The sequence below is a fragment of the Triturus cristatus genome, chromosome 3_1 (assembly GCF_964204655.1).
Source record: "Triturus cristatus chromosome 3_1, aTriCri1.1, whole genome shotgun sequence".
Lineage (NCBI taxonomy): Eukaryota > Metazoa > Chordata > Amphibia > Caudata > Salamandridae > Triturus > Triturus cristatus.
In genome coordinates, this window is record NC_140583.1 from 174,531,084 (window position 1) to 174,545,606 (window position 14,523).

The 14,523-nt window shown below is 38.4% G+C and overlaps 1 protein-coding gene across 1 annotated transcript in view; it reads left to right on the forward strand.

The window, feature by feature from the left end:
- The window catches only part of ANO3 (anoctamin 3), a 1,942,403-nt gene that overhangs the window by 599,943 nt on the left and 1,327,937 nt on the right, over window positions 1–14,523 (forward strand). The window contains exon 3 of the mRNA XM_085643623.1: window positions 13,519–13,646. Within this exon, the coding sequence (XP_085499749.1) occupies window positions 13,519–13,646 (128 nt within the window). The remainder of the gene's footprint in view (window positions 1–13,518; window positions 13,647–14,523) is intronic.

Sequence of the window (14,523 nt, forward strand, 5' to 3'; positions counted from 1 at the left end):
AGGGGTAAAAATTACTATTTCCACTCCAGTGAGTGCACCAGTAGGGAAAGTGTTGGATAGCAGAGGGGTAAATGTACTATTCCCACTACGGTCAATGCAACAGTAGGGAAAGTGTTGGATAGCGGAGGGGTAAAAATTACTGTTCCCACTCCAGTGGGTGCAACAGTGGGGATATTTTGGGATAACGGAGGGGCATTTAACCCAATTTAGATATTAAAATACCCATATAAAAACACGTTTTATTTAGTTATACTGTACAGTAAATTTGGAAATAAAACCATTTTAACTTATAGTTATAGAATTTTAATAATTTAACAAATGTCCAAAAGTAATTTTAAAAACTGTGTGCATAAATTTCGAACTAATATAGTGCATATAGAAAAACAGTTATAAAAAACATTTTTAATGTAAACATTGCTAAACTCAAAATATTAAAAACAAACAAAAGTATTACAAATATTTGAAAAACCTCTAAGCAACAGTAAGGGAAGTGTTGAACTTCTGGGTGTTTAGATTTACTATTCCCACTTCAGTCTCAGCAACAGTAGGGAAAGCATTGGTTTTTGGAGGGGTTAGAGCAGGGCACAACTGGTCGTACCAGGCACAGGACGTTTCCCGAGTGGGACTCCAGGTCGGGTGCCAGTTTTGGGCCCCTGGAGGGTCATTTTAGTCCACTCACTGGAGTGGGAATAGTAATTTTTTCCCCTCCCCTATCCAAAACTTTTCCTACTGCTGCACTCAATGGAGTGGGAATATTAATTTTTACCCCACCGCATTCCAACACTTTCCCTACTGTTGCATTGACTGGAGTGGGACTAGTAAATTGTATCCCTCAGCTATCCAACACTTTTCCTACTGTTGCACTCATTGAAGTGGCTTCTCTTTTTATAGCCTCCGTGACTAGAGCGCTCCAGGCCAAGATGGCGTCCCTGCTCCACCCTACGGGTGCCCAGAGGACCGAAAATTACAGTGTGAGTCTGGAAAGAGAGCCACAAGCCTTAATCATGGGCTAGATCCACCCCCCCCCCCGCAGTCTCCGGGTAAACAGAATGCTCTTAGTTTGCACACAATGTCAAATTCAATATTAAGGAAAGCATAGGAATTGGACGGACTAAATTTATTGTTCCCACTTCAATAAAAGCAACAGTAGGGAAAGTGTTTGACTTCAGAAAGGTTACATATATCATTCTAATACAGTAATTTAAATAAAATATTTAAATACCTAAAACATAAAATAATTAACCATGGTTAAACTAGAAATTATATATTGTATACATTTAAATAAAATGCACAATTTATTATAAATATACAAAACAAATGTATAATTAAATGAAATATTTAAATAACCCTACGTAGAATTCACTTCTCTAGCTACTACTGAAAAAACCACAAACACCAAGAAGATCAATTAAAAAATAAATCAAACAATAATAAAATTAAAATAAGTGAAACATATAAAAATAATATATTATACACTTGCTGATATATATTACTACTTATTTCTTGACAGTCTAAATAAAACTATTTTTTCATTTTAAATTTTCAATGAAAAAATTATGATTTATGAATTAAAAATTTAAATAACAAATAATAAAGAACTATTTACATTGAAATATTTTCTCATCCTATTCCCCTACAAACTGACATGCTGCTAAATTAGCTATAACTAATTATACTATACAAAATATAAATTAAAAATCTGAAATTAAACCCAAATAAATGAAAGAACAATTAAAAAATTAAAACATTACATACTAACCATTTATATATTGATTTTACCTTACATTACTTAACATTATAAAATAATTAGTTAAAATGTAACTAACCTCCCACCATATTCAACCAAAAACCCAATATCCCGCTATTAAATTACAAACTACTTAACATAGGTATTTGTAGATAGCACATTAACTCTTAGGCATCTTGGCACTAACAGATGTTTATTGTTACCCAACAGTATTCATTTTATCGACCTCTGATGTTTGAAAGCCTGAGTGGACCCGCCGGGATTTGAGCCTATGACCATGAGATTGAACACAGGGCCCTGCAGTGGACACATTAGTCCACAGAGCCACCAGACCCATCTAATTGCCTCTTAAAAATTCAATTACACATTTAAAATTGCAAACTATATTTAAAAAAAGTAAATTTTACTAATATTATAAGATATATATATATATCGTTATAGGAATTCAGCCAAACGCCATACGCCTGCCTCTTGCTGTCGGTGCCTTCCGTGGCGGACAAACCCCAAACTTTTAAAAACAGTCTTTCAATTACGAAAGAAGGTGGCACACCAGAGTTTCCAACCGGGAAGGTTTATTGTGCAAAAAGAACGACTGGTTTCAGCCTGTCGATTTTCGTCAGGTTCAAAGGTCACAACGTAAATATGCTGTTAAATACACGCCGTATCAACCATGGAAACAGAAAACATACTGGCTTTGAATGCTGCTTGCTCCGCAATCGTGAAACATAATGATAATCATAATTGTTTAAATTACATTTCATAAAACGACCACAAATTTGATGGTAGCATAATTCTCTACATGATAAATAAATTAATTATGTAGTGTCGGACAATGAAATGATTTACAATAGAAACTGAAGAAATCCTCGTTTCTAAAAAATTGTCAGCACATCCAGGTATTGATAAAGTTATTTGATAAAATAAAATAAACTTATCATAACAGGATCAAAATTAATGATAAAGCAGCATGATCATATTGATGGTGAATAAATACGGGACCTTAATCAAATGGATGCAAAAATAATTGCAAAATTAATAAAGGCCACATCGTAAACACATTAATAGAATAATGTCCATAGAGATAAAACAAACATAAACAGAGCTAGAACTATGCAAATAATGAACAAAATTAGATTGCAAACGCCATTCAAAATAGCGCATCAGCAGTCCAATCCTTGTTGTTTATAATATATAAATAAATAAATCTGAACAGTAAAATACTGCAAGGAACGACAAAACATCCCTTATGGACAAAACATATGATAATGGCCACGCGGCCTACCTCCAAAACCTATTTATGTACAAACTCTATAGACAGACACATATAGTATGATCATGGCCAAGTGGCCTACTTCCAATGCCTATTAGTGTGTAAACAGTAAATAGATGTATAGTAGTCCATAAATCTACCCAATGATAATAGGAATGGTCATGTAATTGAAATAACAGCAGCAGGGCAGACCAACTGTGCCATAGATACAAAGTGATAAGTGAACAATTAAAAGGAAAAGGGGAGCAGGGTAAAGTGCATTGTGAATTATAGTTCAAATTCTATTGAAAAATTCTATTGAAATAATCCCTGTTTATACCAAAAGGCGAAGGAACCGAATGATCCCGACCACCTAGAAAAGATTATTAAAAAGGTGCTATAAATAGATATCTGCCCCAAATGGGGTCTATCCAATCATTAATCATGAGTCACTACCCAAGATGCACCAATAACTTTAAATATGGAAAAACTGGGAGATGTAAAGTGACAAAACCTGTGTACCCTAAAAAAAACTATAAATGTCTTAACACTAACTTATGTATCTACAGAATGCAACTACGGAAAGAGATAGAGCGCTGAGGATACATAGGAGGATACCAGAGGGGCAAAAGCCTACTATACCCCTATATGTGTTGCTAGTTCCTCCTCCTTATTCATGCCAAAGGGGGACCTTGTATTAAGGTCAATGATGTATCGTGACTCAAGAATACGTAATTGTTTTTCCCGGTCACCTCCTCTGATGTTTTTCATGATACGTTCAAGTCCCATGTAGCTTAGGAGCTGATTATTGCTGTTGTAGAGATTATAAAAATGTCTCGCAACAGGATAGTTAAAGTCTTGATTTTTTTATTGCTCTTAAATGCTCCACAATGCGTTTTTTCACTGGCAGTTTTGTGCTGCCTATGTAGCGAGAGCCACACGGACATTGTAGGCAGTAAATTACAAAATCAGTCGTACATGTGATAAATTTAGATATCAATCTCTCTTTTCCATTTGATGTGGTGAAAGTTTTGCAGCTATGGCTATTGGAGCATGCCTTGCAGGCATTAGATTTGAAAAAACCCTTACTCCTATTCAGCCAGGTGGTGGGGACTTCAGTTTGATAATAACTGTTAACCAATTTATCCCTAAAGGAAGGTGCTCTCTTTTATGTTACTGTAGGGGAGTTACCCACTACCTTGCCAATCACAGAATCTGATTGAATCAGACCCCAATGTTTTCTCATTATGTATCTCATTTTGTTGTCTCTGGCATTGTACATAGTGATCATTCTTGGAGTAGTAGACGATTGTTCAATTTTGTCAATCACATTAGTTTTGAATAGAACATCTTTCTGATCAGTATCTTTTAGTTTTGCCGCTGCTTCTATCAAAGCTTTCTTAGGATAACCTCTAAGTTTGAATCTATCCAGCATATGATCTTGTTCCTTAATAAAACCTGGATTGGTACTACAATTTCTACGGGCACGCAATAGTTCGCCATATGGTATGCTATTAAGCAGAGTTTTGGGATGATGGCTACGTGCATGCACTGTACTATTGCCAGCTGTTTCCTTTCTGAAAAGATTGGTTACCAATTCATCATCTTGGACTGTTACATGTATGTCAAGAAAGTCATATTCTAATTCACTGATGGTGTGTGTGAATGTAAGATTTAAATCATTGTTGGATAAACTCTGTATAAATCTTATAGCTTTTTCCTTGCTCCCGTCCCAGATAATGAAAAGGTCATCAATATAACGCAGCCATAATGGCACATGACTCGTGAACAATTCATTGTCATCAGTCCATACCACCTGCTCCTCCCACCAGCCCAGGAATAAATTTGCTAGGCTGGGGGCAAAGCAGGTTCCCATGGCTGTACCTGTTTTTTGGCGATATAATATATAAAAATATTTTTTTTAAAACAATGATGAACCCGTTGTTACACTTTTGCCATGCCGTTGCGTCACTTTTTGTGTGGCTCCAGAAGCATAAATAATGCTCCATATTGCACCATATTTACAAAGTGATGCATCAGGTATAATGTATGTAGGGTGGGTGTTCCCCTGAAAAAAGCCTCGTAGAAGTGGCACAGTGAAATCTTTCAGATTTCACTGTGTTACTTCTAGGATGCTACTGTGTCACAACCTTATGCCTGCCTCACAGCAGGCATAAGGTTTATGCAGTGCAATGGGAATAGGCTTTCCCCATGCATTGCTGGAGCTGCATCATGCTTACGACAACTCCAGCAATACGTGGGTTTCGCGCTGACAGATACATCAGGATTCCTGACGTATCTGCCATTCCGTGCGACATGGTGCGCCATACAACAAATGCGGCACATCCATCATGTCGCAAGGAGGGCGCACTGAAAAGTGTTGCATCGCTGCTCTCTCACATCGATACAACACTTTTCATAAATGAAGCCCTTATTGTTAAAGACTGTATGTATAAAATGCCCACTGCCAAAAACACATTTTTAAACTTTGTGAAGGACTCCTATCTTTAATATGGGCACATTTTAAGGTTTCTTTTCTCACAAAACAGCTAGTGCATGACTATCAAATTGTCCTTCTCTATTCCTGAACAAAAGATTCACCGGCTCCTTTTAGGAAGCCTAGTTTTATACCACACACACACACACACCGAAGTGCAACATTTGGGCTCACTCCTTAAAAAAAGAATTAACATTGTGAAAGATTCCTATAATTAAATTAGGCACATTCTGAGGTTTTTATTCCCATGAAAAAGACAGCTGTATGTCAGCCCAAGTGACTTTCTCTAATCTTACATTATGAGCATACCAGATCAGTTCAGGAATACAGTTTGTAAGACTCTTGTATATGTTTGCCCTTCAAATAACGAGACCATAAACACTGATAAAGTCTTTTGTAGCTGACATGGGCACTTTTGAGAATGTTTAAGCCTTGTTTAAGAATTTCTATTTTACACTCCAAATATAAAAGGCTGAACAAATAGATGTTTCAACTTTGTATAGACCTTGGAAGGAACAAAGGTTGAGTGGTAGCTCCAGGATTCAAACATATGAGAGAGTGATCAAACACATATCCCTCTAGTGGATTAATTCATTTAAAAAGCCAACAGACTAATACGATCTGTATGGGTTCTTCAACATACCTATCATTACACACATCACTGTGGAGACTTGAATATGACTGTAATCACACATTAGCACTGTGGAGACTTAAACATTACTATAATCGCACAATATCTCTGTGAGGACTTTTACACTACTATAATCACGCACTATAAATGTGTGCTATGATGATGATGATGATGATGATGATGACCTGGGCATGTCTATATTCACACACTATCTCTGTGGGGACCTGGGCATGTCTGTAATCACACACATTCTCTTTGTCAACCGTGGTAATACTATAGTCACACAACATCTCTGTGGGGACCTCGACATCTCTATAATCACACACTATCTCTGTAGAGACCTAGACATGTCTATAATCACACACTATCTCTATGGGGACCTGGACATGTCTATAATCACACACTATCTCTGTGGGGACCTGGGCATGTCTATAATCACACACTATCTCTGTGGGGACCTGGACATCTCTATAATCAAACAGTATCTCTGTGGGGACCTGGGCATGTCTATAATCACACACTATCTCTGTGGAGACCTGAGCATGTCTATAATCACACACATTCTCTTTGGCAACTGTGGTAATATCATAGTCACAAACCATCTCTGTGGGGACTTGAATATTCCTGTAATTACACACAAGCTCTGTTTTGGCTTGTGCATCATCAGCTTTGCATTCTCTGTATGGGGCTTTGTGAATACTGATAAGTAGTAACATTAGACTTTTGGTCTAAGTTTACATTGTTGAAACTGAAAAGTAGAAAAGTTAGATTTTTTTTGTCTAAGGTTACCATTGTGAATCGGGCCCTATTTTAATGAGGACTGAAACACAATCATCTTCATGCACTATATCTGTGGGACTTAAACATAGCCATAAAAACACACTATCTTTGTGGGGCTTGAAAAAAACTATAATAAAATACTAACTTTGTGGGGACTTGAACATCACTATAAAAACATATTATCTCTGTGGGGACTTAGGCATTCCTGTAATTAAACACAAGCTCTGTTTCGGCTTGAAGCACCAGGGATGCCATAAAGCACACGGTTAAGACTGCTTTGCATATAGCTGGGTCTGAACTGGGGTGGAAAAGTGAACTAAAGAACAATGATGGATTCAACCCAGATCTGTGACTGGGGGTGAGTGGCTGAAACGTTTCAACACTCCATCCATAATCTCCGTGTGTGTGCTTTGTTCGCCCTAAGTTGGCAGAGTATGCCCAGACGTGGGTCCCTTCCTCACTTTGCCACTGGATTCTAGCTAGCCTGACTAATGAAGGGGTGTTACCTGAAACCTGTCCCAGGATGCTTATTTCCGGTGCAGGGAAGACCTGGCTTGGCAGTTCGGGCTGGACTGTTCCCATGAGGCACAGGGTCAAGACTGATTTGCATATAGCTGGGTCTGAGCTGGGGTGAGGAAGTGAGCTAAAGAATGATGATGGACTAAACCCAGATCTGTGACTGAGGTGAGTGATTGAAACGTTTCAGCACTCCGTCCATCATCTCCTTGTGTTTGCTTCGATTTGAACATCATCAGCTTCACATTCTCTGTATGGGGCTTTGTGAATACTGAAAAGTAGTAAAGTTAGACTTTTGGTCTAAATTTACCTTTGTGAATACTGGAAAAAGTAGTAAAGTTAGACTGTTTGTCTAAGTTTACCTTTGTGAATTGGGCCCTATTTTAATGAGGACTTACACACAATCACCTTCATGCACTATCTCTGTGGGGACTTAAACATCGCTATAATAACACACTATCTTTGTGGGGACTTGAACAACACTGTAATAACACACTATATTTGTGGGGACTTGAACATCACTATAATAACACACCATCTCTGTGGGGACTTGAACATCTCTATGATAACACACTATCTCTGTGGGGACTTACACATCGCTATAATAACATACCATCTCTGTGGGGACTTGAGCATTCCTATAATTACACACAACCTCTGTGTGGACTTCAACATCATTAGCTTCACACTCTTTATAATGGGATATAAGCTTTGAATGTACACACTATTTCTATGGAGACTTAAACACAATGATCTTCACCCACTATCCAGGTCGGGACTTGAACATCTATTTTGGCAAAAATGTAAGCAGCTAATCAAGCTCTGGGTTCAACTTGATCACATTCCTTTGTTCCATATGTTAATTTCTTATGTGTTAGTTTCCTCATCTTCTAAGAGTGTAAGCACTAATACATAGGTTAAATACAGCTTAAAGTCTCTTTCTATAAGCACGATATGATATGTTCTGGCACATTAACATAATCTGTCTTCATGTATACCCCTAGTGTATATGCAGCAATTCATATATGAATAGATTATAATGTTGTTTGTGTATATTGTTGATAAAATAAACATTTAGCCATGTGCCTTAGACTGTATTCAATCACAAATAGTTTTACGGACTAGGTCCCCACAAGGATGGTAGCACGTGTTCAAGACCCCACAAGGATGGTGCTGTGCGCGCGATTAAATAACAATATATTTGCAAATTTGAAGCAGGATCCTGTATCATGAATTTTTTCTTAACATTTTTCTGTTATTAGTGTGTTGTATAAACATTGGGAAAGGTTAGTCCCCACAAGGCAGGTATTCACACATAGTCCCCACAAGGATGGTAACACGTGTATGCGTGCATGCGTGTGTTTGTTTATATATATATATATGTATATATATATATATATATATATATATTCGCTGAAACAAAAACTAAGAATTATTAAGACATTACAGTTAGACTCAGATTTCACTCGTACAAAACCAGTGAAATTCAGCAATTATAGTTACCTGTGCTAACTATAACTTACTCTCCGCAATGCACTGCTTATGACCTCACATATTACATCACTGATGACATGGTCGGTGACATCACTGATGACATCACTGATGACATCTCAACTGGACTTAGTGGAGGTAACACTTCCTTATGTAACTTTGTTTATATATGTGTATAAAAATGTTTTATTTTTCTTTAAGCGAGGGGGCGATGTAGTTTCATGTGAGTTAGCAATGATGAAACCCTTTGGGCTCCTGATGGACTTCGTGGCACTGTGACGTAAGTGTTAGAGCATAGTAAAGTGAATGTAGTTTTTAGAATGTTAAGTTTGCAGTTACACGCAGACGAATAAAGACGTTTACTAAGCACCGTATGTGGCGTAATCATTAGAGGGTACCCAGGTTGGGGAGAACACTACTCTATGGAGCGCATAATCTTTGCTGTATGGTTTGCCAAGAATTGTGTCTCTGTTCTCCATTTTCTTTATATCTCTTTTTCTTTCCTCTTTATTTCTTTACTTCAGCCTTTCTCTCTCTCTAAGAAACATACACACATGAAGATACACCTCTCAGTTCCTTTCACATTAAACTTCACACTCATTCATATATTTTATTGTTTTCCATTGCTTTAGATATTCATCACTAACCTGCCACTACCTAGTCAGTCGTGTCTGGGCAAGCTGTTCTCATTTGTGAATATTACATAAAATGGTAGTGTTTCCCTGCAACCATTCACAAAAGCAGATTATATTTAATAATAATGACCATTGATGTGTGTGTCATTGATTAAGGCACTGTTAAATGTTTTAAATGGCAGGGTACACGTTTCAAATGACAGTGGATACTGGGCCTCTAGGGATAGCTCAATATTGTTGTAAACAATGACATTTTGAATATCCCAAACTCCTTTGCAATCCTATTCTGGTGCTCTAATCAACCTATGGAACCCCCAACCCTATCGGTTGAAATTACTTCTGTCTTTCAAGAAACTTCTAACAATGCATCTTTTCAATCTTTACTTAGAATAATCTGTTCCTTTGAATATTCCAGACTCAGTACCAACTATACTCCTGTTTTTATTTTTTGCTATTTCCTCTACAGTGTTAGTGTTCTTGTAATATGACATGGCAATGCCTATGAATCTGAACACTTTATATGATACTTTATGTTGGACCTGGACCTCTCCGATGGGTCACCCCAGATGTGGCCTTCTCTTGCTTTTCTTTGCTGAACCTGTTTTTGTTGGCGTTGTGCTCTTTTTCCCTACTGACCACTAGCAAAGTGCTTGCTTTTTTAAACATGGTAATAAGTGGCCTTCACCTGATGGTACATTTAATTTACTTGTAAGTCCCTAGTTAATGGTACTAGATGTACATAGGGCTTGTAAATAGAATGCTACCAGTCCTCTGCTCACTCATCATGCCACCCATTAAAGCAGCACGGTAAAACATGCCTCAGGACTACCACTGCAGCCTGGAGTGCAGTTTTGAAGTGCCATTCCAAACTTGAAAACAAAACCTTTCTCCATGCCTAAACCTTTCTTTTTAAACGTATAAGTTACCCCAAAGGTAGCTCTGAACCTCCTCTAGGGAAGGGTGCATAGTAATTAAAAAGTAAGGTGTGTGTTTAATTTTTACATGCCTTTGCAGTGAAAACTCCTAAAGTAGTTTTTTACTGTGGCAAAGCATATCTCTTTCATAGACAGGGTTACCATATTACATCTAATACTAGATAACTTTAGCTTGGGACAGACAAAGGTATGCTGTTTATAAATAACTGACTACTAATTTAAAATCGTATTTAATGGTGAAGTTGTATTTTAAGTTACAATTTTGAAAATGCCACTTTTTTTAAGTTTACATTTTTTTTTATCCAAACCAACTCTGTCTTCTGCCAGTGTCCTGGGTCACAGGACTGCTAATGCCTCTACTGTAGGGGTTTGTGTATTGCTTCAATGAAGTGAAACAAAGGATACCTAGGTGTGTGGATGCTCCTGACGGGATGACTGATGTTGAGCTGTCCCCTGCGCTGATTAAATTTCAAAGTGCTCTGCCTTCAGCACACAGAGAGAAACCTGAAACCAGGCCTGCTTTTCTTCTTGTCACCCTAGACAGTGTTTTGCCAGGACCAGGGGAAGAACTGACCTGAACGAGTTTTAGAGATATGTCAGGGAATTCCCCCACACACAGGCTGGCACCAAGTATAAATAGGGGCCACTCATAAGAACATTCCTGGTCCTGTGGAAGAACCAGATAAAGGCTGACCTGCTGCCATCAGGAGTGCGCTACTGCTGGAAGAACTGTCTGCTTAAAGAATAAATGGATGAAGGGTCGTGTACCGCTCATGGCTACTCAAAAAGTGTCCCAGCGCTATTGTGTGTACAAAAAGAGATGTAGGCTCCACAGGCTGAAATTGTATGTTTTCAAGTGTTGCATAAAACATACTCATTTGAAGTATTTCAAAGGCGAATGAATAACTGGTTCCAGATGGAAGCCACATGCACAGAAACAGATGAACCCCCACGCCTGGATCTCCGACCTAAAGCATGGGACCACACTCAGTTAGGCCTTCCCAGAATGAAGAGCCCTTCCAGAGGAGTGCAGTAGGATTCTTTTTGTCGAATAGAGGGGACCGACACTGGGCAAGGCACAGTGGGCAAACAATAAAGCTTTAAAAGTGATTCTTCTATTGATGGTAGCCAATGAAGCTTTTTTAAGAAGGAGGATGTAGGACTGCGCCTAGAAATATTGAATAGGAGATGCTCTACTGTGTTATGCACTACCTGCTGGATTTGAAGCAGAAAAGCTGGGAGACCAAGGTATAGAACATTGGCATAGTCCAATCTAGAAAGAATGGACGCTTGAACAACTATTTTTGAGGAGATTTGGCCTTTAAAGGAGAGAGGTTCATCAAATACAACACCCAAATTTCTTGTAGTGCCTGTGGGCGGTGGAGGGGTGGAGCCACCTGATGGCCAACATCCCAACCAACCAGGAGATGGATTGGACCCAAAGAGGAGGATTTCCGTTTTCTTTGGATTACATTTCTAGTGATTTATTTTTAACCAGTTGCAGACAGTTCTCATTCAGAGGGAAAAGGATTCCTTTGCTGAGTCTGATACTCCCTCATAAGAAAAGGGAAGCTGGGTATCATCAGCGTAGGAAATGATTTTAATACCAAATCATTCCACTAGGTAAGTAAGTGGGGACATGTAAACATTAAACAATGTAGGGCATAATGTCGGTCCCTGGGGAACTCCACGCTTGAGCATTATAGTGTGTGAGAAATAAGGTTTCATCTAGACTGACTGTTCTCTACCGATCAAAAAAAGGTTTAAGCCAGTTCAAGGCCAAACTGCCTACACCAATATCAGCCAAGTGTTGAAGAAGAATACCGTAGAATACCGTAGGAAATGGTATCGAACGCTAACAAAATTAAGGCAGCTTTCTGGCCCTCATCCAAAGTCAGCTTGATGGAATCAGTGATTTCGAGCAGAGCCATCTCCCCAGATTGGGATGGGTGAATAAGATTGTGCTTTTCAACAAACTCTGGTAACTGTTGGCTAACTGCATGCGTATAGAAGAAAGATGGGACCGGCATGCCTTGATCCCAGGCTACCAAAGTGACTCCAACCTTCTGTGTGAGCTACAGGGACTCAACAAGCTTCCAGAGCCCTCCCTACAACTGCACAGATGTCTACCACCAGCTAGACCAGCTGTTGGCCTATGATGGAGTGAGCCCTGATGCCCAACAGGTGCACCCTAGGTTCTGGACCCTTGGCTGGAATCAGTAAGAGCTCCTCCTGAAGAAAAGGTGAAAGTTCTGAAATTTGTTCTTCTCACAACTGTGAGGTGACCACTTTGCACTAAGAATCAAGACTGCTATTGTGAAGCTCTAGCAAAACATGCATTTTGCACTGACAGCGACTATCAATGATGACCTGCAACGCAAGTCCTGACACTTCGCATCAACACCAACCGTCTGTAATGATCAACCAGTGCGAAGCTCCAGCAACAGGCAGCTCTTCACACTACTGCAATGACTGTGCACAATGCTCGACTTGCCACCCGCGTCTGCCGTTGCCAACATGAATGGCAGCCTTTGACCAGACTTGAGAAGGTAACTCTTCAGCAGGACTAACCTGGTACCTGTAGCTGACCCGTGCTCCATTGCAGACGGGCTGAGCTTGTACCTGTCCCCCAGTCTAGCACGATAAAATAACTGCGAGAGGTGCTTCTATCCTCTTCTTGGTGCTATTTTCACTAAAAACCATAGAATTATTTATCTCAGGTTCTACCGATTGAACGTTTGTTGTCTGGTATCATTAAATTCATTAAAATGTGCTCTATTTATCAAAGTTGGTTTGATGATTTTTCATGTGTTGAGTTTTCCTTCATTACTGTTGTTGTGCTGTATAAATACTTTACACATTGCCTCTAAACTAATCCTTGTCGCTGTGTGCCAAGCTATCAAAGGGTTAAGTAGAGGTTAATCTATTGACTTTTGTGGATGACCCTGACAAGGATTGTGGTTGTTTCCTGGATGGGGCTTCCACTCCTCTCAACTATCTCCCATATTTTTTACACTTTGTTTATTTTCTTTTACAGACCCTGTAAAAGACACATACACAGATGATTCAGAGCAAGGGAGCTATGACTGCCGTACAGACCAACATCTACTCATTCGGCACAAATTTAATAAACAGAAACCGGAATGCAAGAACAAACCTCAAAAGGTAAGAAAATATCTACCATCAACACCAGTGATAATTTATGCTTCTAGTACAGTTACAATATTGATAGTGAGTAACTGTTTGTGCAAACTATACTACAAAAAGGATTTTTGGCCTACAGAGTTCTAGACATGGAAACCATTTGCTATTTTCAAAAGAAAATATGGCAGATCACATTTGTCAAGTTAAGATTATGATGCCTATGGTTTCAAGTCTTCATCATTTATTTATTTTTAACCTTCATATCTATGCCAAATGCAAAACTCATCTTTGCTAGCTGTGTGATATCTTTTAAGCAAAGAGAGATATATTATGTTTTATATTTTCTCAAACCTTTTAGTGCCCTACTTTAGAGTAATACATGGTTAGTGATGTACAGTGAAGTAGAATATTTCTACTCAGTTATTTCATATTTAATATCTTAGAGGTCTTGTTCTATTGTTTAAATTAGATATCTCTTAAAAAATGTAAATCACCTAAACATTTTATTATTAGAAGAGCACAAATATTATCATTCATGTAGTGTCTCTAATTAAGCCATAGTGGACATTGCAAGCTAATATCAAACCTATGTTTTTATTGGCCTAGAGCGTCTTTACTGTTGTAATACGATAATAGAGGATTGTTTTAAATGAAGTGAATAAGGAGTAAGTGGCCTATGTAAGAACTAACACTTATATTCATACCTGGAGGTTCTCAGGTATGCTTTAAAAGTCTAGAAATATGGGTTTCCCCCATTTAATATGTGACTGCAACCTTTAAAAAAAAAAAACGTTGTTTAATTTCCAAACATTAAACGGTGCAATATCTCTGCTGGCTGCGGCAGCATCAATAGAGCATGAATATAGGAATGCAATCAAATCAATTCTCAACATTCAAC